The sequence below is a fragment of the Micromys minutus genome (assembly GCF_963924665.1).
Source record: "Micromys minutus genome assembly, chromosome: 6".
In the NCBI taxonomy this organism is placed as follows: Eukaryota; Metazoa; Chordata; class Mammalia; order Rodentia; family Muridae; genus Micromys; species Micromys minutus.
This window is the reverse complement of record NC_137975.1, coordinates 48,662,813-48,685,865: the sequence shown is the minus strand read 5'-3', so window position 1 is coordinate 48,685,865 and position 23,053 is coordinate 48,662,813. Positions and strand designations below refer to the sequence as shown.

Here is a 23,053-nt window from a genome sequence, read left to right as displayed (position 1 = left end):
AACTAGATATAGAAATGATTCTTGTTAAGAAGAAAAAGGGGGGAATAAAGGTTAACATTAGGTTGGAGCGGCCCAGCACTATCCTCGCAAGCATGGAGACCTGGCTTAACCCCAGAACTATAGAAAGAAATAAGTGCAACTTTCTAAAGTTTCCTTATTCTGAAACTCTGCCCACTGGGCCAGAAAGAACCCCTAATGTCCCAGCTCATGTACCCGTCACAGCGGAAACACAGGAGAGGAAGAGCAATTTCTTCCTCTTCGCCACCTCCTGAAATATAGCCCAGGGTGGAGCACATCCCAGAAAGTGGCTGCCGACATCAATACCCTTGGCGACTTTACCAGACTCCACCAACATCTGCATAAAGCTTTACTCGTGATGAAAATGAATCGCCAATGACTGTATCTGGGACCTCAGGTCTATGATTTCTGTCATTTCATAGTTACAGACGACTTGCATCTCTGCTTAGACCTAAGCATGCAAATCACGGTGTCAGAATGCTTGCCTCATATGCACAAAGCTCTGGGTTTCATCCCCAGCACTGCAAATAAATACATAAATAGATAGATAGATAGATAGATAGATAGATAGATAGATAGATAGATAGATAGATAGTCTTTAGAAGGATGTCGAATTCAGATCCACATAAAGAAAGAATTATGTAAAGCAAACCGCTAAAATAAAATTCTAGGGCTGAGCAGATGAATCGGTGGGCAAAGCACTGGCTACAGAAGCTGAAGAACTGAGTTCAGATCCCCGCATCCACAGTATGGAGGTTTAGGCATCTGTAATCCCAGTATGTGGATCCCAGCCTAGGCAAATAGGTGAGCTCCAGGTTGGGTAGGAAACCCTGGGGCAAAAGGTAAAGCAGAAAAAAACATGGGGAAGACACCTGGCCTCTGATGTCTATGCATGCAGTTACTCACACACACACACACACACACACACACACACACACACACACACACACATTCAGCACACAAAAATACTGGACCTTGGGATGATAAAGGCCACCTTAGGGCATTCATAACCACACTTGTATTATATTGCCCCACATGGATCTGTTGATGTAAAAGGGCTGTCAAGATACTGCTACAGTGAGCAGATGTGAGCTCAGCAGCAAATGCTGTGGCCCCAACCAAGGTCCCAGTCTGAGTAAGCTGATCATTCCTTCCATAACCATGCAAGCAGAAATGTCAGAGAGAGGTGTAATTGGCATTGTGCTTGAAAAGAAAAACACAAGTACTTTCACAAGATAAAAGTAAGCAGTGCAGAGGGGTTTATCTTTTGAATCCCAGTGGTTTTAATGTAGCCTTGTCAGCCAGTCCCCATTAAACAAACAACAGAAAGTGAAAGACACTCATTAGAATAAAAAGTGACAGGGGGTGGGCTCAGCCATGAACACTTAATGCATATTTATATGGCCATCAAATGGACATATTTACTATAAACACTTGAAAAACCGCAGCTAAGTCATTCGTTTAAATGCCAGAAAAATAGTAAAAGATGCTAATTTGACCTTAGTGGAACAGATCAGGTGTCACTGACACTGCAGGACGGGCTTGAAAGAGAATCTACCAAGACGATTAATTAACGTTTACTGGGTTAGGTCAAGAGTATCTCAAATGTGAGGAGACAAAGCAAATGGGGCAGGGGTGGGAGGAGAGAGAAGTTTGGGTTCTTCCGTGGTCAGTCTGTTCAACTGGAAGCACAGTTTACCACATTTACTTCTCTCATGTATCTGAGATCTTATGGCTTGGAGAAAGAGAATGCTCCATCTATTCCTACGGCTCCGGTCTCTGCAGACATGTTAAAGGAGACAAACAATGGCTATCGGGATGCTTTTCAAAAGATTAGATCAATGAATGATCTATAAGAATGCAACACATCCGATGGTCTTGCATAAACAGAAGTGGACACAGAAGGAAGACCTGCCAATGTGGAGTGTGGAGAATTTCTGATCAGGGTCTTAAGAAGTTTTGGGATTACGTGGTATTGTACCTTTCAGGACAAATTGCAAAGCTCCTCTGACCTGGAATTACGGTCACCAGGGGCGGTAAGAACAGGCGCTATAACAACGCAACCTGCACATGCCCGGTTAATACAGAGAGTGTGTGTGACGTGGAGGTCAGCGCCACTTAAGCACCGCAGTGATGGCGTTCTGCATTTCCTCGCCAACGTGCGCTTTGCCTAAAAATGAGCTAATCAGCCTGTTTGTAGCACACGAGGGGCTCTCCTTCTCTGTCACTCTTAATTCTCAATAATCAACAGCTCGGTGACATGGCCTCAAGCTCTGCACAGCGCACACGCACACATAAATTCACAACACAAATCCCTCAACATGACACTCCGCTCAACTTCACTGGACTCAGAAAGCCCCCTAACAAATGCTTGCCACATGATTAGGAAATCATTCAAGTCTGCAGGAGATATGGCAAGTGGGAAGAAATGACAGTCAATTAGGAATGAGAAAGGAGAGTGGGTCCCTGTCATTAAAATCTTTAAAGCCTTAACGCCAAGAAGAAAATGGTCCATCACTCATCCGAGATATTCCTTTTAAACAGAAATCAATTCTACTGCCTTGGGGCCACTCTAAAACAGCGCTGATACCCAAGAGAATCCTACAAAAGGGACCCGGGAACCAGTCTCCAAAAATGAGAAAAATATATTCAATTTATACAATCTTGTTAGGTTTTCTCCATCTATAAAGCAGGGATAAAAAGCACATGGTGAGAACAAAGACTTTTATTCTAGTATACTTTTGTTTTGTCATTGAGAGTTGGGAAGACCCAATATTTTGCCCTTGGCTGGACATGAACAGCTGGGTTGAAGATATTCTCTTGCCTCCGCCTTCTGAGTAGCTGGGGCTCCAGTTATTTACTGCCACAGGCTCAACAGTTTCCTCATGAAATGATAACCACTGGTTAGAGAGACATTGCCTGTCACCACAGAACTTAGAACCCCATTGAAAACACACTGAAAAGTGAAACTACCAGCAGACACAGGACAGAAAGAGCTCTGTAAGAAGAGTGGGGGAACATGCATATCTTAGTAGTCACCTAAATAAATTTTAATTTTTTTCTCAAATGGTCATTTATTATTACTTTCTCTACTGGAAATAACAGAATCAGAAGGAAGGCAACAAAAAAGAAAATTGACTTACTCGTTAGCTTGTTGTGGCTGAGCACCAGTTGTGTGATATGGGCTAAGGAGACTGGAAAAAAAAAAAGAAACAAACAAACGGTTAGCAATGTTTACAATCCTTCTCTTCTGGGTAGGCTGCAACATTATTTTCAAAGGCTGAGATGGTGCCTCTCAAAACCCAAGCTAGGACTCATGCAAACTGTCTGCTGAGTGTTAAACAAAATGAACAAGTCATGCCTTCGATCATGTAATTAGCATGAACATGTCATGCCTTCGATCATGCAATTAGCATGGCAAGTTGAAGCTAATGAGACTCGTGTCACAGGATCAAACATTGCAAGGACCACTTAGCCTCACATGACCACCGGGTCAGCTGGTCTAACACCATCCATCTCAATACAGTGAATCTTAGCAGAACCATCCAAGACTTCAGAGAAACTGGAGGCATTGCCTAAGCTGAAAAAGACCTTCATATCAAACTGGTATCAGCAGACCAGCAGTGTGTAGCCACACCTCCATCCTCCATCCTGGAATTGCTCTACACATTGTTGCCAGCTCAGAGGTAAACCCTGTCCCAACCTCCTCTAAACATGGTTTAGTTGACGTGTGGAAGAACTGACTTGGAATGCTAACTGCTTGCCCGTTTTTCAGCCTTCTGATAATCTATGTTTCCCCATGATTATAATAGTTACCTAAGTATAAAGGAATAGAATGAACTGAGTGTAACATTGCAAACAGTGAGGGAAAGGGGGAAATTAACTTGCCATGCTCCACTTCACGTTCTGAAACTCTGCAGGACACTCAGAGGTCTAAACTTGTATTTATAAAGAAACCAATTGAAATCTTCTAATGCTCTGCCTCTAAGCCTATTCTTTTAATGCCATTGAAATTCTTGTTTAAAGGGATAATAAGAACAGATCCCAGTGGGCTGCAAAGACAGAGAGTACACACTGCCCTGAAGCAGTGCCCTTTGCTCTGATGTCTTACGGTCTGTTTTCATTACAGTATAATTATGGAAAAGTTCAAAATACAAACACGGGCAAACCATCCTAGTCTGGTTTACTGAGACCAAGTTGGCACCCTCTAAACTTTAGGGAATACTGGGGTAAGGCAAAGTACTACATGACCATCAAAACCGAAAAGTTAATCTTACCTATCATGGCCAAATGAAATTTGAGCCCCCATCCAATAAACAGACCATTTCTTTACAAGAAAGGATCTCATTACAAATCCACAGTCATGGCCCTGCCAACCCTTTAATCTCAGAGGATCTCTTGTCCTTGAACTCCACAATCTTGGTAACTGAAGAATCACAGGCCAGTTCATTTTGCATTGTGTCCTTGGTATGGTTCAGATAGGCATCTCTCAAGCCCATACCTACCTCCTTTTCCCAAAGACCCATGTGTTAATGGCATTGTTTCCACTGTTCCCAGGACAGCAGTGTGAGGGTCTGCTCTAGACCTTCCTGAGGTCAAGGGGATGAGTATAAGAAGGGAGCTGTGGAACTGCCCCCCCCCCCATTACCTCCCCTATCTCGCTGCCTTTAGTTCCTGGCATTGGGAAAGGGTGTTTACTGTAACACATGCTTCCACCCTAATGTAGAACCTTACAAGACAGCCAGACTGAAGTGTCTGCCCAGTCTTGGACTTGAGTGTCCAGGACTGTGAGCCAAAAGGAACTTGATGATTTTGTAAGTATCACACATCAGGTAACAAGGCAAAGCCACTGCTGGCACAGTACCCCTGCCAGGATCCCATCCATTGATCCTCCTTAGTTTGGCTATGCTTCTGTGACAAGAGCATGGAACTAGCATGTTCACGCTGCAGCCTAGGTGACAATGTACTGATGCAAGGGATCAAATGGTGAGCACGCAGTCCCGCTGTGGGTGAATCCTTCCTAACTAGTATGCATTCAGGGGAGTACTGCGGTCCTGCCTCAGCATAAGGTGGGTCCTGAGAAAGGCAGGAATGGCAACAGCGCTGATTCAATGACTCTGAGTCAAGGAGCGGATGCAGGCTGGTGGTCCAGGTGCTCTCCCTGTTCCCTGACAATTTTCAGTATCCTTTATGCTTCATTTAAGCCTAACAGCTTAATTCTTCAGCGTAATTCCTTCTTCCTTCTCATCCTTTTCTCTCTCCTTGTGCTCTTGCCGTCTCCCTCCCAGAGAGCCCGAACCCAGCCTTGTGTTTACTAAAGCTACAGCGGTTAGGCTTTGGTCATTGTTAATGATTATCAAAAGTTCTTAAATTTACACAGTCTCTGTGAATCCCCGATCAATAGTCCCAGCCCCCGTTAGTTTAGAGCAGAAACCAGCACAAAGCAAAAGCGCGTTTCCTTATAGGTTTCCACAGCCTGTTTATGGGCAGCTGGCCACGACTCTTCCGGTTTTCTGGGACAGCAGACAGCAGTCTTTAGTAACTACTCCCATGGAAGAATAGAGGCTACTAAGAATGCATGTAAGTAAAACAGTTAGCTCCCTAATATCTTTCCAGACATTATCTCCAATGCTTCAATCCGAGAGAAAAGCAGAGAACTAACTTTTATGTGCTTCTACATCATCTTTGAAGTCTCTAAGCTTCATTTCCTTATCTAAGCAATTCCATGGCCTTGTGTACTCTTCATTCCTAAATCATACACAAGGTCCTATTTATTCATCCATACCCTCTCTTCCTGAGACCACCCTAACTGTCCTTGGTGGCCCCACGTCCACCCTGGCTAACCAATGCAGCAGTCATTGGACTGGAGGGTACAAGTGCTTCTCATGATTCCAAAATCAAGGCCAAGTCTGGCAACAAACCATTTCCAAAAATGACCATGTAGGCTTTTATGGCTCTTGAGATTATATTGTCGAGATCCTTTGACATGACCCTGAAGGCCAAGTGAAAGGCCTGTTCCTTGTCCTCCACAGCCTCAATACAGTCTCCATTCCTCATTCCCGAGAACTGCATCTCTTTCATTTACTTTGGTAATGGGGGAGTTTAGTCCCCAGGAAGAAAGATCGGAAGGAGAGTAGGGAAGACAGCAGATCAACTTCACAGCAACAGCACCCATCAGCACACATGGGGGTCATGGTGGCCTGAAGATTCCTCTGGGGCAGAACAATGTCACACCGCCCCTTACGCAGTCATGCTGGACCCGGCAGAGAAGGGAGGGTGTATGAAACATACACATGCTCTGTTCTCCCAGTTTAAAATTTGTTGTTTTTTTCAGTTCCCAACTGAGGCAATTCCCCTCTCATAAGACAGTCTGCTAATGGCTGTAGGCAATGTTCGCTCGAACAATCATGACCATGAGAAAAATCCAAAACTTTCTGTGTGATTTACATAGTATTTACAAGTATTTAGTAGAGAGCAATGGTCTAACTCACTGAAAATGTCCCTGGAACACTGGAGCACAGATCTATAGCTCCAGAGTTAAGGTTGCCCATGACCATGACATGAAAGGTACTGAACTCCCTAACCCAGGTTTGTGCTCCTGGAACTAAAACTCCTCTCTCACACCTCTTGATGATTTACAACATGAACATAATTATGTCCAACCACCCCCACCAGAACTCCCAGGGACTAAAATACCAGCCAGTGAGCACACATGAAGAGACCCATGGCTGCAGTTACATATGTAGCAAAGGAAAGTATTGTCTGGAATCATTGGGAGGAGAGGCCTTTGGTCCAGTGAAGGTGCATTTTCCCAGTGTAGGGGAATGCCAAGGCGCTGAGGTGGAGAGTGTGGTTGGGAGAGGGAGCACCTTCCTGGAAGCTAGTGGAGGTGGAAGGAGATATGAGTGGGGGAGGGGGATAACATTTGAAATGTAAATACAGAGAATATCCAATTTAAAAAAAAAGAAAATAATTATGTCCTATACAATCAACAAGACTCCCTGGATAGCTGTCCTGGGTCAGTTCAGACTGAAGATACAGTGATTGTTTATGCTTGCTTTCTCCTGCTGAGTCATATAGCTTAAATCTTTATTAAGGGCTGATGGGAAACAGGCTCTATGGACAGGATATGTACATCTCTGTGACAATAACCTTCTTCTCGAACCCCTCCTCTCAGCCTGGATCCCTCCTCATTGGACTCAGATGCTGACCTGTGCCCGGCCGCTGGCTACCAGATGCCTTCTTACTGTGTGGGTTAAAGGACCCCACACTGTAAGATTGTTATCATAGCCCCCTGCTGCGTTCCACCCTTGGTCACCCCTCAATGTTTCTGTTCATAATGGTCGGTTCTAAGAAAGAATTCGAGGGGAGGAAAGAGATCAAGGTAACCCAGAGCTCTCTTTAGTGTTTACAAAGAATTATCATGGAGGCCCCCCACATGACTGACTCCTGGGATCACAGATGCTGTGGAAAACCTCACCCATTTTTCCTGGTAAGAGTTCAGATTTTCTTGTCTTCTAGATAATACTATCCTCGTTTCAGCGGTGGAGAAGTCTGACATGATAAAAATCTCCAAAAACTCCCTCGTACCAAACAGGTCTCACAGACGAATCCATGTGAGAGAAAATAACAAACAGCAGGGATTACACTGGGCAGGAGCCTCTCTAGCAAACACAGATGCAGTCTGGAGGTCCCTTGGGTGCCTAAGATTAGTCCCCACCTTCTAAGGGCTAGATGTCTGTCTTTTATATGCATGCGTTGAAGTAGTAATCCTTAAAAGTATTTCGAGGTGGGGCCTTCAGCAATTAGGCCATGAAGAGGAAGCTTCCATGAGTGGGAGGGGTATCCTTAGACAAAGAGACACAAGACAGATAGATAGGGGCTTCTTCACACCCCTGCTGCCATCTCCAGCCAGTGAGGACAAGAGAAGATTGTGGCCACCTAGAAGCCAGGAGAGGAGATCTCACCAGGCCCCTAATCTGTTGGCGCCTGACGCCTCCAATATTTCAGCTTTCGGAACTGTGAGGAATTTGACACATACAGTCTATGGCTTAATATTTATTTTAAAAATCCAAACTACCATCAGATACGTCACGATGCCTCATGACTAGATGACTATTGGGAGTCCACCATCATATCACGGCTCCCCGAGAAGAAGGAAGAGGGGAGTCAGTCCTCTGTCAAGATGCTTCTTAGAATCCATACAGGATCTACCCTACTCAGGGGCATTTAGTACACAGCACTGCCTCCTGTAGGACAGGCTAGGAAATACACAAATTACACAAATAAAGGCAACCACTAATTAGCAAAAAAAAAAAAAAAAAAAAAAAAAGCAGAGCTGTTTTACAACCAAGAAAGAGCAAACAAAATCTGGCAGATAAATAGCGGTCTCTCACAGTGACATCTGAATGTCACAGGAATCAATTCTGATTACAAAGGAAAATTGATAAGTTTCCTCTCTCCTTCTGCCTTAATCTTGCCTAAGATATCAACAAGTAACTAATTAGGAGGGGGAAAAATTCTGTTCTTTTTAACGATGGGAGTAGTTGACGGTGACAGATTTAATTGGGAGAAGCCAACTCTTGTCAATCATTTCACCCTGTTCTTCCAACTAGCACTTAGCAGAAAAGGGAACGCCAGAGCTGGCAAGTCGAGCTGTTTCTGTGATCCTAAGTTGCTGTTCCCCTTGACCACACTGGTAGAATGTTTTTTTTTTTTTTTTCCTTTCTCACTATTGTTATAGGGCTCCAAGCCAAAGCAGGTGAGACAGAGAGAAATTAGAGCAGGAAAGAAAAACTTCATAAAAGAGCTTTGAGGAAAATCTTTAGGGCAACAAAGGGCTGAAGGCTGTGTCTGCGGGGAAGGCAGTTAGGTTGGATGGGATCAAGAGAAACCCGCCAAGCCTGTGACAGGAACAGACCCTGTGACAGGGATGTATTTATACAACCGGCCACTCCCTACCACTTGGGAAAGGTGGGTTCATTGTGACTTTCCTATGACAACTGTGTGGCTAAAAGAGAAGAAAAGATTTACCACAATAGAACAGGTTATTTCAGACTACAAAAGCCACCCGTCAAACATGCCAAAGAAATAGAAACAGACTGCGTGCCCTGACCTGCTCCTGGTGCCACGTTGACCATAATCACACCCGGGAAGGTTCTCTACCATGTTAGTAACACCCCTAAGGGTGGGCTCTGCTATTCAAAAGTTCCACCAGAACACTGGGAGCAAATTGCTGGCAAACCTCCCAAAGTGGTATTCAAGCAGGATTGCCCCAGTGTTTGCAGAGTCCCTATCAAAACTCAACTAAGTTAATGGAAATATGCCACGAGTTATGCGTTTCAGCTCCTCCACTATTCTTTCAGACTCTCTAAGCGGTGTTCAGGGGTGGGTCCTGGAGCGAGTGTGGGAAGACCTGAGCGCATGTACAGCGTTGAACACATGCACTGCCGTATTTGGCATGCGCACTGCCATGACAAGGACTCTTGCCTCGGCCATATGGGAGTGACAGAGCCATCCCTGTGAGGGACTCCAAGGATAGATAGATGGAAAAGCCTTCCTCTAGTCCCAATGTGCATGTTAATAAGTGTGTGCAGAAAGTCAGCCCCTGGATGTTTACAGCCTAAAGATCAGCTTGTACATATATATATATATATATATATATATATACTTATATGTATATAACCATATATGGCCAGCATGCCGCCACTTTTCCATCAGAGAGCCCCGCCCACCCCATCCCAGCTTTTCTGCCCGTGTGTTATCTCTTCCCAGTCAGGTTTCCAAATCCCCATCTCTGCAAGGATGTGGAAGTTTATGATAGTCCTTGCCATTCAAATATCGAGAGTGGAGACAGACATATGATAAGTTTTGGGCCAGCCTGGGCTACACAGTGAGCTCCATGGAACACGTAGTGAGATCCTATATGGAAAAAGAACCAGAAGAACGCCAGCTGGATGAGCAATGAGACATGGTATCAGATCAAAACAAACAAATGGGGGAGGGGAAAAATGACGAGGTGGGAAGCATTTGTGGGAAGGGAGGGACAGGAAACGCTGATTGCACTGCAAGTGTCAACTGTTTACTTTATAACCAAGAAGGGAATGGGCTGGGAAAGGCCAAAGAGTTGGTTGGTTCGATAATTTCATGGAGAAGACATTCAGGGATCATTTTAGGCAGGTACTCACTGACTGGCCACACTAACAACACCAGCCAATCATCTCTACTTCACAGGTTCACTTACAGCTTCTTAGAACTGGCACCGACTGCCCATCCTGCTTAGCCGGAGATGATCTCAGTTGGCATCTGCTGCCCTAGAATGGTCGCCGACTTAGCCATAGAAAGCACACAGCCTTACGTTCAGATGCTGGTTTAAGAGGGTCAGAGAGAAAGGAGACCTGAAAAGATAAGATGATCAAAGGGTGTTCCTCATTGTAGGGTGACACATCAAGAGATCACACATAAGGGTGACGGTGCACACCTTTTATTCCCGGCAGAGGCAGGTGAACTGGAGTTCAGGCCAGTCTGGTGTGCAAAGTGAGTGCCAGGTCAGCAAGAGCAATACAGAGAAACCCTGTGGGGTGGGGCTGGGGCTGGGGTAAGCGTATGCTTTTGACACTATGTAGTGGAGTTGGCTCGGAGGCACATGGGGAAACGGAGGCTATGGAATCAAGCAGAGTCTATGAGTGTGGAGATGCAATGTGGAGAAGGTTCAGACCAGGAGGAGCTCAGCCAGGATTTCAATGCTGCAAATCCAGGGAAACAAACCCTAACTAAAAACTCCTGGGAAGGGGGCTGGAGAGATGGCTCAGCTGCTAAAGTGCTTACCACACAAGCACAAGAACTCCTACATCTACATGTGTGCACCCTAACTTCTACATGATATGGGTCTGTAACTGTGATGGTGCAGGTGGGCTAGAGATAGGCAGAACCCTGGTTTTCACCAATCAGTGAGCCCCAGCTTCGGTGAGAAGCACTGTCTCAAAGAATAGGCAGCAAGTGGTATGAAGTCTCCTGCATCAGCCTCTGTTCTCCTATGTACTTACATATATGTGCATGCATACAGTAAACAAGTACATGTGCATGACCCTCCCACCCCAGACACGCACAACTAAAATCTTGAAAATAGAATTAGCATTTCCAGACACACCAGAAAGCAGCTATTGTTTGAACCAGGGTCTGTGCTTTTCATCCTTCTTCTGCATAAAACAGACAACTGGAGAACAAAAGCATCAGCAGGAAAAAAGCCACTGTACTTATGAGGATGCTGTAGAGGTATTTCCAAAGTAGCCCCACATATCATAACGATGGGGCACACTAAGAACTGTCTCCAAGGCTTTCTCCTGGAAACCTAGGAAGTAAGTGATGCCTCTGGGGACACTTTACAGATGGGAGGAGAGGTCAAGCTTCACTGAATGGCATTTACATCGATAGAAAAGAATTCAAAGCTTGTAAACACACAAAGTGGCACTGAACTTGAAGTGGTCGAAAATTCTGTCACTGGAAAAAACTGGCCTTTATTGGCTCTCCAGTGAAAATCCCTATAATTCTGTTCATCCGGGAGACCGTGTGCTATGGCAAAAGTAAACTGAGAGACGTTGTTATCATCAGAACACAAATGGCTTCCTGGATCTTGGTGGCTCTTATGGTATAAAATGGAATATGATGGGCCAGCAGCTTACCTCCATGAATAGTCAACATGGTTACCTTGTTTTACAACAAGGGACACTGCTCAAATGCTGAACAGTTCTACGGGAACAGCAGTATCATTTGCAGACAAACACAGAGACTATTATGCTAACACAAATACAACCAAGGGTGTAAACTATTAAAGAAGGGCTGATCTGAACTTTGCAGAGAAGACTATCCCAATAACCTTTTCCATTTTGGTGCCCAGTGAGGTGAAGACTGTGACAGCCATAAGTACCTTTGATTCAAAGATGCCACAAGACTGCGGGTACTGACTGGTTGTCCACACCAGTGCTCACCAACTTGAGTTTTACATCTGTGATGTGAGATTAAAATGCAATCATTCAACCAGGGCTGAAGTTATTTACTCTCTAGTGGCAGAATACAGACCCCGCCCTTCTCAAGTATGCAGGTTCTGACAATACACTAAAATGAAACAGACAACGAAATGGCCAGTACTGAGACAGCACAAACGTACTCATCAATGCACTCAGAATCAAAACGAAAAATATTTATTTTGGATTTTGGTTATAATCTAAAACTTTTAATGCAAATCGGTATGGTATGAAAACTTTTCTTCATTTCATAGCTAATTATTATGCAAGTTTACAAACTCCTTACTGGTAAGCTTAAGGCAAGCAAACAAACAAAAAAAAAAAAAAAAAAAAAAAAAAAAATACTTAGTTACCACTTAGTATCAAGGGTCTGTCTACTATGGTTATCATGATTTCATTCAATAAGAACACAGATTATTACCAAAGATAACTAAGTGGAAACATGACACTTCTTTCTGCTCCTGGAGCAGAGAAAACTCCATGATGAGGTCACTGAGAGCTTTCTAGGACCTCAAATAACATCTGGCTTGTTCCGGGTCTGAGCGGAAGGACGGAGAGGAAGGGGGACAGTCTCCTCTTCCATTGCTGCCATCCAGAAAAGATGCACCTTGCTCCCTTGCTCATGACAGCTTCTGGCTGCTGAGCCTTCATTCTCCGGGACTATGTCAACAACCACTCCCCTTTCTCTGGTTCTCAGCCCTTTGGTCTTAGGCTGATAATACCACCAATGTTTCTAGTTTTCCAACCTGCGGATGGCTGACCATGTGTCTTCCACAACTTCATGCGATGACATTCACACTAAATCGAATCCTAAGTCTGCACATGTCTGTATAAAACTAATCATTTCCACCTTTTTGGAGAACCCTGACTAATATACAGATAAAGGAGAAAAGAGAAATGCCTAAAAAAAGGTTCAGTTAGAAAAAAGTTCAAGAACCAGAGTCGGTGTAATTCCATATCTGCCTCCCCACCTCTTATGTCCTCCTTGGGTTCTTTTTCCTTAGTGTTGCTTATTTGCCTCAACTAACTTGTTTTTAGAACAAACTGTTATATTTTTATAACATAAACATGCATTTTTAGAAACTACAATTACTTTGCTGCTTAGTTCTTATAGTCAACTTGGCTCAAAGTAGAGTCTCCTGGGAAAAAGGAACCACAGGTTAGGAACTGCCTTCATCAGCTCGGCTGTGAGCATGTCGGTAGGGCTTTGTCTTGATTCCTAATTAATGCTGGAGGGCCCAGCTTACCTTGGGCAACACCATCCCCAGACAGCTGGGTATGAGCTGTATACGAGAGTTAGCTGTACATGAGCCGGTAAGCAGCATTCCTCTATGTCTTCTGCTTCCGGCCCCTGCCTGCAATTACTGCCTTGGCTTCCCTCCAAGATGGAATATAACCTGTAGGAATAAATAATCCCTTCCTGTCCACGTTGCATTTGGTCGTGGTGTTGAGCACAGTGAAAAAGCAACAAAACAGTCACAGAATAATAGTGCCAAAGGATTCCATGTCTCGGTCATGTTGCATGGTTTATAACAGAGTGCCATAAACTAAGTAATTGAAAAATAAAGGGGAAAGAAAAGAGGCTGTAAATTTGAAACAGAAATGGGACAGGTTACACAGGGTGGCTTTGAGGGAGAGGGGGAATAATCTAATTATATTACAATATCAATTAAAAGCAGTAATAATTTATTTCTGCACTCGGACATGACAGTGGCTGACCCCTGAAAGCCAAGACCGGCAGAGCCTACTCACTTGTTTTTAGGGCCTACTTCCCAACACCGCTGGGACCGGGAGAAAGCTGTTAACATATGGGAGCTTGGGAGACACACTCAACCCATAGCATGTTTGAAACCTGAGAACACAAATTCGGTGGCTGCTTTTATTTTTTCCTGAGTCCCAAGAGCACTAGAATCAGAGCTGTGGGCACACTGGTTTCTCAAGGCTTCGTCTTGAGCTTACTGTTTCTAAATGGGGAAAATAAATTCACACTTGGTCTTTATACGACAGTAGAAAATCTTACCATAACAAAGGTAGTATAAACATGAATGGGAAAAAAAAAAATCTGTCTTGAAAACCAAAAAGAAAAAAAAAAATGACAGTTACATAAAGGAATAGAGCTGAAAGCAGAAATAAATAGTTCCATGCAGAGTAAGGTCCACATCCTAATGCCCTGAGATTGGAAGACAAAACCACTATATTGCCCTGGAGCACAAATTCCTCATGTCAAAAAGGGAAGGCTGAATTAAAGTATTTGACTCTGTGACAGAAACTCAGGAAAGAGAAATTAATATTTATACAGGACCCATGAGGTCAGCTTGCTCTGTTGGGACAGCAATAGTACTGAATGTTTACCAAACGTTCACAACATGGAAGCAGAGGTCTAAGAATTTTAACTCACCTATTTTTCAGAGCCACCCTCTATAGTCACAGTTCCATTACCTGCACCTCTCTCAGATTCAGACAGGAAAACGAGGTCAGGAGAGGTCAAGAGACTTTTATTCGTGGCTGCAGAGAGATGCCTTCTAAAGCTATCCAAAGGAGAAACTGGTTGGTTTCTAATGCTATCTGCTGCCCTGCCAAATGCAATCTACAAATACGCTGCTAACAGCACCCACAGTTCACTCAAGTGTTTGTCATACAAAAGAGTAAGAGCACTTAAGTCCACTGGTGTGGCTTCTTGCTGAAGTGAAGCCTTGTGGACCCTCAGACAGCACAGTGCCTTTCAGTCCCTATGGAACCTTGGAGACGCACATGCTGCTGGTATGTGGGGACAGACGCTTTCTGTCTTACCAGGTCTAAGCTTGACATCTCTACTCATTTGGTTACTTTTTCTGGATAACAGCTCTCTGCTGCATCTTCCTTCTAGACAGCTCACCTGAACCCAGTTCATATCCCTCTGGTGAAGGAATTTGTCTATGCAAATGGACAAAGAATCAGGAGATGCAGTTTGGCTTTCTAACATCACAAGAACCTCACGATTTTCAGAGGAGGGCTTGCTGAAGCGGAGCGAGTCACAGCAGATGAACAGGAAGCAGAGTAAGGAACCAAGAAGAAGAGCCAGGTAAACCATCAATGGCAGAACCCCTTTGTTGCCTTTCCTCCATATCAGGACTCAGTTTTACAAATACAAAATCTAAGCTGGGCTGTGGTGGTGCATGTCTTTGATCCCAGGGCTCTGGAGGCAGAGGCAGGAGGATTTCTGTGAGTTCGAGGCCAGCCTGGTCTACAAAGCAAGTTCCAGGACATCCAAGGCTATACAGAGAAACCCTGCCCCCCCCAAAAAAAAATTAAAAACAGAACAACAGCAACCAATACAAAATCTAAAGATGGATCATGATCGCTGTTCGGTTGCTCTGTTCAGCTCCGAACACATTAGCCTTCAGCTGAGAAGACACTCTTCTCTCAGCCCCACAAAGATGAAAGGCAAAAGCACAAAAGTGGGTCATCCATGTGTATCTGGCAAACAGTAAGTTTGAGATAATTAATAAAAGATAATGTTATGGTTTGAATATGAAATACCCCACACAGGTCAATATGTTCAACTACTTGGTTCCCAGCAGGTGGCGCTGTTTGGAAAGCTGTCTCCCAAAGCTTTGGGGACCAATTTTCCCTGGCTGCTTCTCCTACATTTCCAACCACCACAGGGTTTAACTGCATGCTTCTATTGCCATGAACTCTCCTTCACAAGAAACTAAATGTTTTGAAGCTGTGAGCTAAAATACCTTCATCATCTGAATATTTTACCTATTTTCTAAATATCTAAAGATGTTTCTGCCGTGTACTTTGGGCACAGCAATGAAACATGATGACTTCATACCACATGAATGTCTATACAGAGATCACTATTTCAGTCATTCTAGTGGGACTTGAAAAAACAAGAAAAGAATCAATAGCTCGAGCCTCATTTTCTCTAGAGAGGCTACGATTCTAACTGTGAAGGGGAGACAGTGAGAAGCAGAGAGGATTTAAGCATCTTGTCTCACTTCCCAAAGCTCACTCCTCCTCCGTCTGTAATGTTTTTAATGGGAGGTTGTACTATTTGGTGTAGGTACCAATCAAGACCCAGTTCCCTCCTACAATGTCCGGTGGGTGTGGTCTTGCAGATACCTTGATTTATAGATTCCAGACCTGGGAATAAATACATTTCTGAAGTTTTAAGGAAGTATCTTTGTGGTGTTCTGTTGCAGCAGCCTCAGGAGTCTGATACAATTGGGACTGTGATGGTTTGTATATGCTTGGTCCAGGGAGTGGCACTGTTAGGAGGTGTGGTCTTGTTGGAGTAGGTGTGGCCTTGTGGTTGTGGATAAATAGCCTTGTCCTAGCTGCCTGGAAGCCAGTATTCTGCTAACAGCCTTCAGATGAAGATGTAAAACTCTCAGCTCCTCCTGCACCATGCCTGCCTGGATGCTGCCATGTTCCTGCTGTGATGATAATGGACTAAACCTCTGAACCTGTAAGCCAGCCCCAATTAAATGTTGTTCTTTATAAGACTTGTCCTGGTCATGGTGTCTGTTCACAGCAGCAAAACCCTAACTAAGTAAGACAGGGACTTAAAGAGAAATGATAAAATCTCAGCGTGTAGGGGGGAAAGAGTGATGGTTCACATATGAAATAAAGTAAGATTACAATCAGGCTTTGGACAGCAATAACTTCTGGCAGAAGAAAATGGGATAGTATAGTTGAGTGTTTATATACAGTAAAACTGGCTATGCAGTAAAAGGCAAAGATTCCTGTTTACCAGCTATACCCAAGGACTCTGGGAATCCTGTTCTCCTGGCTCTTTTAGGTGAATCTCCCAAATACAACAGTAATGTCAAGTGATGAATAACTTGAGACACTGACCACGGGACAGCACAAAGCATAAAATATCCAGGGCCTTCACAGTGATTTCTTACGGAGAGAAACTGAGGCAGGTGATCTAGGGCCCTTCTAAATGGAGATATTCAGCTTAACAAGTTCAGACTCCCAAAGGCCAGCAACACCCAAACTACACACAGAGGAACCTGGAAGGACTTTAAGTCCTGATGAGTCAGGATGGTCAGGGATGCTTACTGACTTACAATGGCTGCCTCTGGACTCTGGTGTAAAAGAAAAATGTTTTCTTCAAAACATCACTTATGGGTCTCTTTCGTACAAAGTGTATTCTGGGTGCCAAGTAATGTTTATCTCTCAACAAATAGAGAAGAACTTAGGAAACCTCAGTGCAGAGAATCTATGCTATGGAGCAGGAGAACGGGATGGAGCTTGAGATTACAGTCCCTAAAACTCAGGGCAAGGATGTGACATCAGGTCTGAACTGATGGGAGCAGGGATGACATGACAGGCACATGCAATGGGGGGCTGGGGAAAGTATGACACAGGGACTACAGTGAGGGGGGTGACATAGAACCTGCAATGGGGGGGTGACACAGAGTCTACAGTGTAGGGGGTGGGGAGGGACTGCATCAGTCACTTCTTACCTCTGCTAGGCTGAAATCAAAGAAGAGTTGGCCACAACACTACAATACATCTTAAGGACTCTTAATCTCCAAGTTTAAATACCCAGAGTCATGAGGGGGATGGCTCAATGGGTAAGGGTGCTTGTCACCAAGCTGAACACCTAGGCTCAATCTGCATGTTCAGGTACACACAGAGATGGGTGACTCCTCTGGTAAAAGTGCTCAACCACCAAACCTGAGGGCCTGCGTACAGTGCCCAGAACCCACACAGTGAGGAAAAACAACAAGCAGATTCTGCAAATTGTCCTCGGACCACCACAGGCATGTTGTACAGTACAAACTACCTACCACAGACTTTTGTGCATTCACACACACACACACACACACACACACATCACCACCACCACCACCACCACATACCACAAATATGACTGTAATAAAACAAAGTTCAAAATCTACAAAGTTCAGTTTACAAAAACACAACCAAACAAACCTAAATAAACTCCACAAACTCCTAGCTACAGACAGACAGGGATAATCCAAAGCCATAATGATCAATGATGCCAGTATGGCTGTCATGAGGACAAAGCAGACTACTGTCTAACAAACGCTGTGAGAGTCAACCAAACTCAGCAGAACTCGCAGCAGATGGGGAGGAGGTGGAGCAGCTGAAGTGGGGAAGAGATGTCCACTCCAAAAGCGGAGGGCAGCCTGTTAGAGGTGAGGGATGGGACAAGTCTACCCCATGGCCTGAAAAAATGGCCACCATGGGCTTCCTATCAAGACAAGACCTACAACAAGACTGGGCAAGATGAAAATTCTAGAAACCCTGTAGAGGGAAGGTACAGACAGGGAAAGAAGGCTGAGCTGGATTATCTACACACGAGCTGTGACATGTTTGGAAACAACAGAAGGTGCAAAGTTCTAATAGTAAAACAAACTGGAAACATAAAAAGAAAACTGAAATGAAAGCAAAGCCCATAAATTTATTAAAGAAAAATACAGGACAGAATACAGAATAATATTTCTTGGGCAAGGGATCCTGGACTGAATAAAGCAGAGAATGTAAGCAGTCTTAGTCAGAGTTTTACTGCTGTGAACAGACACCATGACCGAGGCAAGTTCTATAAAGACTACATTTAATTGGGACTGGCTTACAGGTTCAGAGGTTCAGTCCAGTATCATCAAGGTGGGAGCATCCATGGTGCAGGCAAAGCTCTGCATCTTCATCTAGAGGCTGCTACCAGATATGACTTTCAGGTAGCTAGGACCAGGGTATTGAAGGCCACACCCACAGTGGCATACCTACTCCAACAGGGCTACACCCCCAAATAGTGCTACTCCTGGCCCAATCATATACAAACCATCACATAAGCTGAGTACACGTGCCTACATATACTATTCTCTGCTTTCCCACCCTGGACACCATGTGCTCACTGATTCAGGCTCAGGCCACCTGCACAGTGAGCCAGAGTAAACCCTTCTCCCTTAGGCTGTTTTTTATCAGGGTATATTATCTAGAACAACTGATGTGAAGGACCTGAACTTGGGCAACAGTAGCTATGACAACACAGCCTACAGAGAAACAAACCTCACTTTTCAATGCAAAACCTGACCCTGGCACCACAACCAGACCTGCATAGCTCTTGGTCTGTGGTGTGGACGGCACTCTGTAGTCTTAGTAATTCCCCAGTGGCACTGTCAACTGTGCAGCCATGTTTGGAAGCCCCCTGTGCATATCAGATGGGTCCGTTAGTGTGATGCTTCCCAGAGAGGGATCTGAGACGTGAAAAAGCTTGCTTTGAAGAGGGCAATGTTCTAGAAAGTGCCTTGGTTGATCTGGTTAGTGGCATTTTTAAAGCCACTATATGTTAAGAGTGTTCACTGTGGGTTAGCCCTATACGTCTCAAATATTTTCCCTATTTTGGTGAATCTCGAGTTGTATTTTCAAAAGCATATGGGTGCACATTCCACCCCCCAGTGATTTGCTTCTTGGTATTTAACCAACAGAAGTGCATGCATATGTTCACCAAAATATATCTCCATATGCTCACAGCACCACTGTTTATAATAGCCCTACCTGGGAAATACCTGCCTTAGGTACTGTACTCGCGCAGTACAGACTAGAACAGGCTGACTTGGGTTTACATACTAGAGGTTTCAGCTCCTGGCTGCTTGACCCTTGTGGTGGTTTGAATAAAAATGCCCCCCAAGAGGTATAAGCCTTGTTGGAGGAAGTGTATGGTGGGGTAGGGTATATGGAAGGTGGGCTTTGAAGTTTCAAAAGCCCATGGCAGATCTTTCTCTGTCTGCTACCTACTGATCAGGGAGTAGCTCTCAGCAATGGCTCCAGGGCCATGCATACCCCCTACCATTCTTCCCGCTATGAGGATCATGGCCTAAAGCATCTGAAACCAACCTTAAGCAAGCTCCCAATTAAATGCTTACTTTTAAAAGAGCTGCTGTGGGGCCTGGAGGGATGGCTCCGTGGTTAAGAGCACTGGTCGCTCTCCCAGAGAACCCAGGTTCAGTTCCCAGCACCCACACAGCAGCTCACAACCATCTCCAACTCCAGTCCCAGGGAATCTGACACCTTCACACAGATATACATGCAAGTGAAACACCAGTACACATGAAACAAAAAATAAATAATTTTTTAAAAAGAGTTGCTTTGGTCAAGCCGCAGCTTCATGTAGTAAGTGTACTTGCTCAATTACCATTATCTCTGCCTCCTCCACAGGGTTTCTACGTAACTTTTCAGAAGAGTTTGAAAGAGGAAACTAGAGGAAGCCCAGAATGTGGGTCCTGACATCCTGAGGCCTGGAGTCAATTTCTCCATTTACTGCAGACTGACTGTTAAGGAGGCTAGCTTAATGTGAACCCCCAGCCATTAACTGGATCATCATCATCACACAGACCATGAGTTTAAAATGTAATCTCTAAGAGATTTACACAGCTGTACGTGATAAATGTAAGCATGTGTTAATACACTCTACAAACCCTAGCAGGGTGATATGTGCCTGGGATATGAGCACCCAGAGGAAGCTGCTGGGAAAATCATGAGGTGGAGGGCAGCCTGGCTACATAGTAAGTTCCAGGACATCATGGCTGTTTATGATGGCTGTCCATCATGGCTGTCCATCATGGCTGTCCATCATGGCTGTCCATCATGGCCGTCCATCGTGGTTGTTCATCATGGCTGCCCATCATGGCCGTCCATCATAGCCATCCATCATGGCTGTCCATCCTGGCTGTCCATCATGGTTGTCTATCATGGCTGTCTGAGGAGGTTAGGGATACACACACACGCACACAAACACACACATGAGATCCATATGTATACCCACACATATATGTTTATGTGCGACATGTTATCTTCTTAACAAAGTGCACAGTTTGTTGAAAACAAATACATAATCTGTCAAGTAAATACCTCTGATATGCTCTGAAGACTTAAACATGCAAAGCTAGGAAGGAAAACATACTTTCAAGGCTGACCATTTGTACTTGGTAAGTAGCTGATGTGCTCTTCCCTGGGTTTGAAACCATTTCTCCCATTCTCAGTGTTTCCTTCTTGCCTGTGATTTCTGTTTATGGATGAGGCTCCCTGGGCCTTGGCTTCCCAAGTTTCCAAGTTTCCTCGTTCAGCCAGATTCAGGCAGTCACAGTGGTGAAGCTCTGTGGGTGTAGCTTCTGGCGTTACTAGGACACAGTCACACACCTAAGCCTGTGTCCTGTAGTCTTTCTGCCCCTCTTCTTCAATGATCCACAAAGGTTCAGGAGTTGTACTGTAGATAGATAGCCCTGAAGACCTACATACAGTAACATTCTCCAAACTGAGCAGTCTTTATGTATTTAAAAACATAAATACACACACACACGCACACACACACATACACATGTATGTAAACAAATAATGAAAACAGAGGCCATAAATTTGAAGAAGAGCAAGAAGGTATCTCTGGGAGAATTTGGAAGGGGGAAAGGGAAGGAGCAAATAATATAATAATCTTATAATCTCAACAAAAACAGAAAAATAATTTTAAAAGAATAAATGTGTTAACATAGGGAAACTGTTACAGCTGTCATTTATTCACTAGAGTCTATATAACGGTCTCCGAAAACCTGAGACACTGCATTCCTTTCCTGGGAGACACCTGGTCTGCTGGCGCACACTACTCATTTGGCCCCATTCTTCCTTAACACTAAAACAAAAATTCCGTGTCCAAAGAATCCAGAGGAGCATGTAGGGCTGCTACTCAGTCTTCCTGACGCTGCGACCCTTTCGTACAGCTCCTCATGTTGTGGTGACCCCAACCATAAAGTTAATTGTGTTGCTCCTTCACTAATGTAATTGTGCAACTGTCGTGACTCACAATGAAAATATTTGTGTTTTCCAGTGGTCTCGGGTGGCCCCTGTGAAAGAGGTGTTGGACCCCCAAAGGGGTGGAGATTCCCAGGTTGAGAATCACTGTTCTAGAGATACAGGTCATTATCACTTACTGACATTCTGATTTAGTTTGCCAGCACAGAAACCAGCGTCTCCTCAGCACAGTCTTTTTCTAGCACCGTAACACAAAAGTTAGAACACAACACATCTAGGGTACTTACTGAGATCCAATCTTAAAAATAAAAAGTTCTGAAACGGACGACGGCTAAATTCAATGGCAGAGGGCCTGCTTGGCATGCAAGGGGTCCCAAGTTCAATTACCAATAACCTTGACCACCCCCCCCCCACATACATCTGGGTGGTGGGTGGAGAGATCTAAGTGCATTTGAGGAAGGAGAGCGAATATGATCAAAATATACTGTATAAAATTTTTTTAAAGTAATATAATCAAAAGAAAGCTGAAGCGGACACCTTGGAAGGCAGGCCGACTCCAGTCAGCCCTGGTAACCTGTTCCATTTTCCTTTCATAGTATTCATCCAGGCCTGGCACTTTTGGCTGTGCAAGGCTGGGAAAAACACAACCCAGTATCAAAGAGAAATGGTACCAGCAACACTTAGAAGCCAACTTTGATTCCACCACCACTGCGATGCTGTGAGACCAGCATCTCGCATCCACTGAAGGAGGGCAAAGATCTCGTGCACCCGGTGGTGACAGGAACACAAGAGCACTCGGGCTTTGTCAGTGAGAACCTCCAGCACCAACGGCATAAATGATCTCATGTCTCCCAAGTCCCCATCTGAGGCCTGACCTCCAGAATAAAGCTGTTTGCAGAGACAATCCTTACAGAGTTAAGTGAGTCAAAATGTGTGGCTTGAATAGACCCTGGTCCAGGCTGACCACTGTCCTTAAGAGACCAGGAGGCTGGACAGACACCAGGAGTGTACGCAGTCAGGGTCTAGACCCTCTGGGGACAAGGGAAGAGGACCGACAAGTGAGGCGGAGATGCTTCAGAACCCTGAGACCACTAGTTCCGTCCTGGACTTCCAGTGAGAAACTGCGCCTCTGCCTATGGAACCCAGTCTTTCGCATTTTGTTAGAGTAGCACTAGAAATTAAGAAAATAGAAGAATATTGTTAAGGAATTAGTCCTTGACTAATATTAGGAGATTAATTAATTATTATAT

The 23,053-nt window shown here is 44.4% G+C and overlaps 1 protein-coding gene across 1 annotated transcript in view; it reads right to left on the bottom strand.

Annotated features, from left to right (window-relative positions):
* Positions 1–23,053, bottom strand: part of RSU1 (Ras suppressor protein 1) — a 185,934-nt gene that overhangs the window by 155,798 nt on the left and 7,083 nt on the right. The window contains exon 3 of the mRNA XM_080918620.1: positions 3,162–3,212. Within this exon, the coding sequence (XP_080774746.1) occupies positions 3,162–3,212 (51 nt within the window). The remainder of the gene's footprint in view (positions 1–3,161; positions 3,213–23,053) is intronic.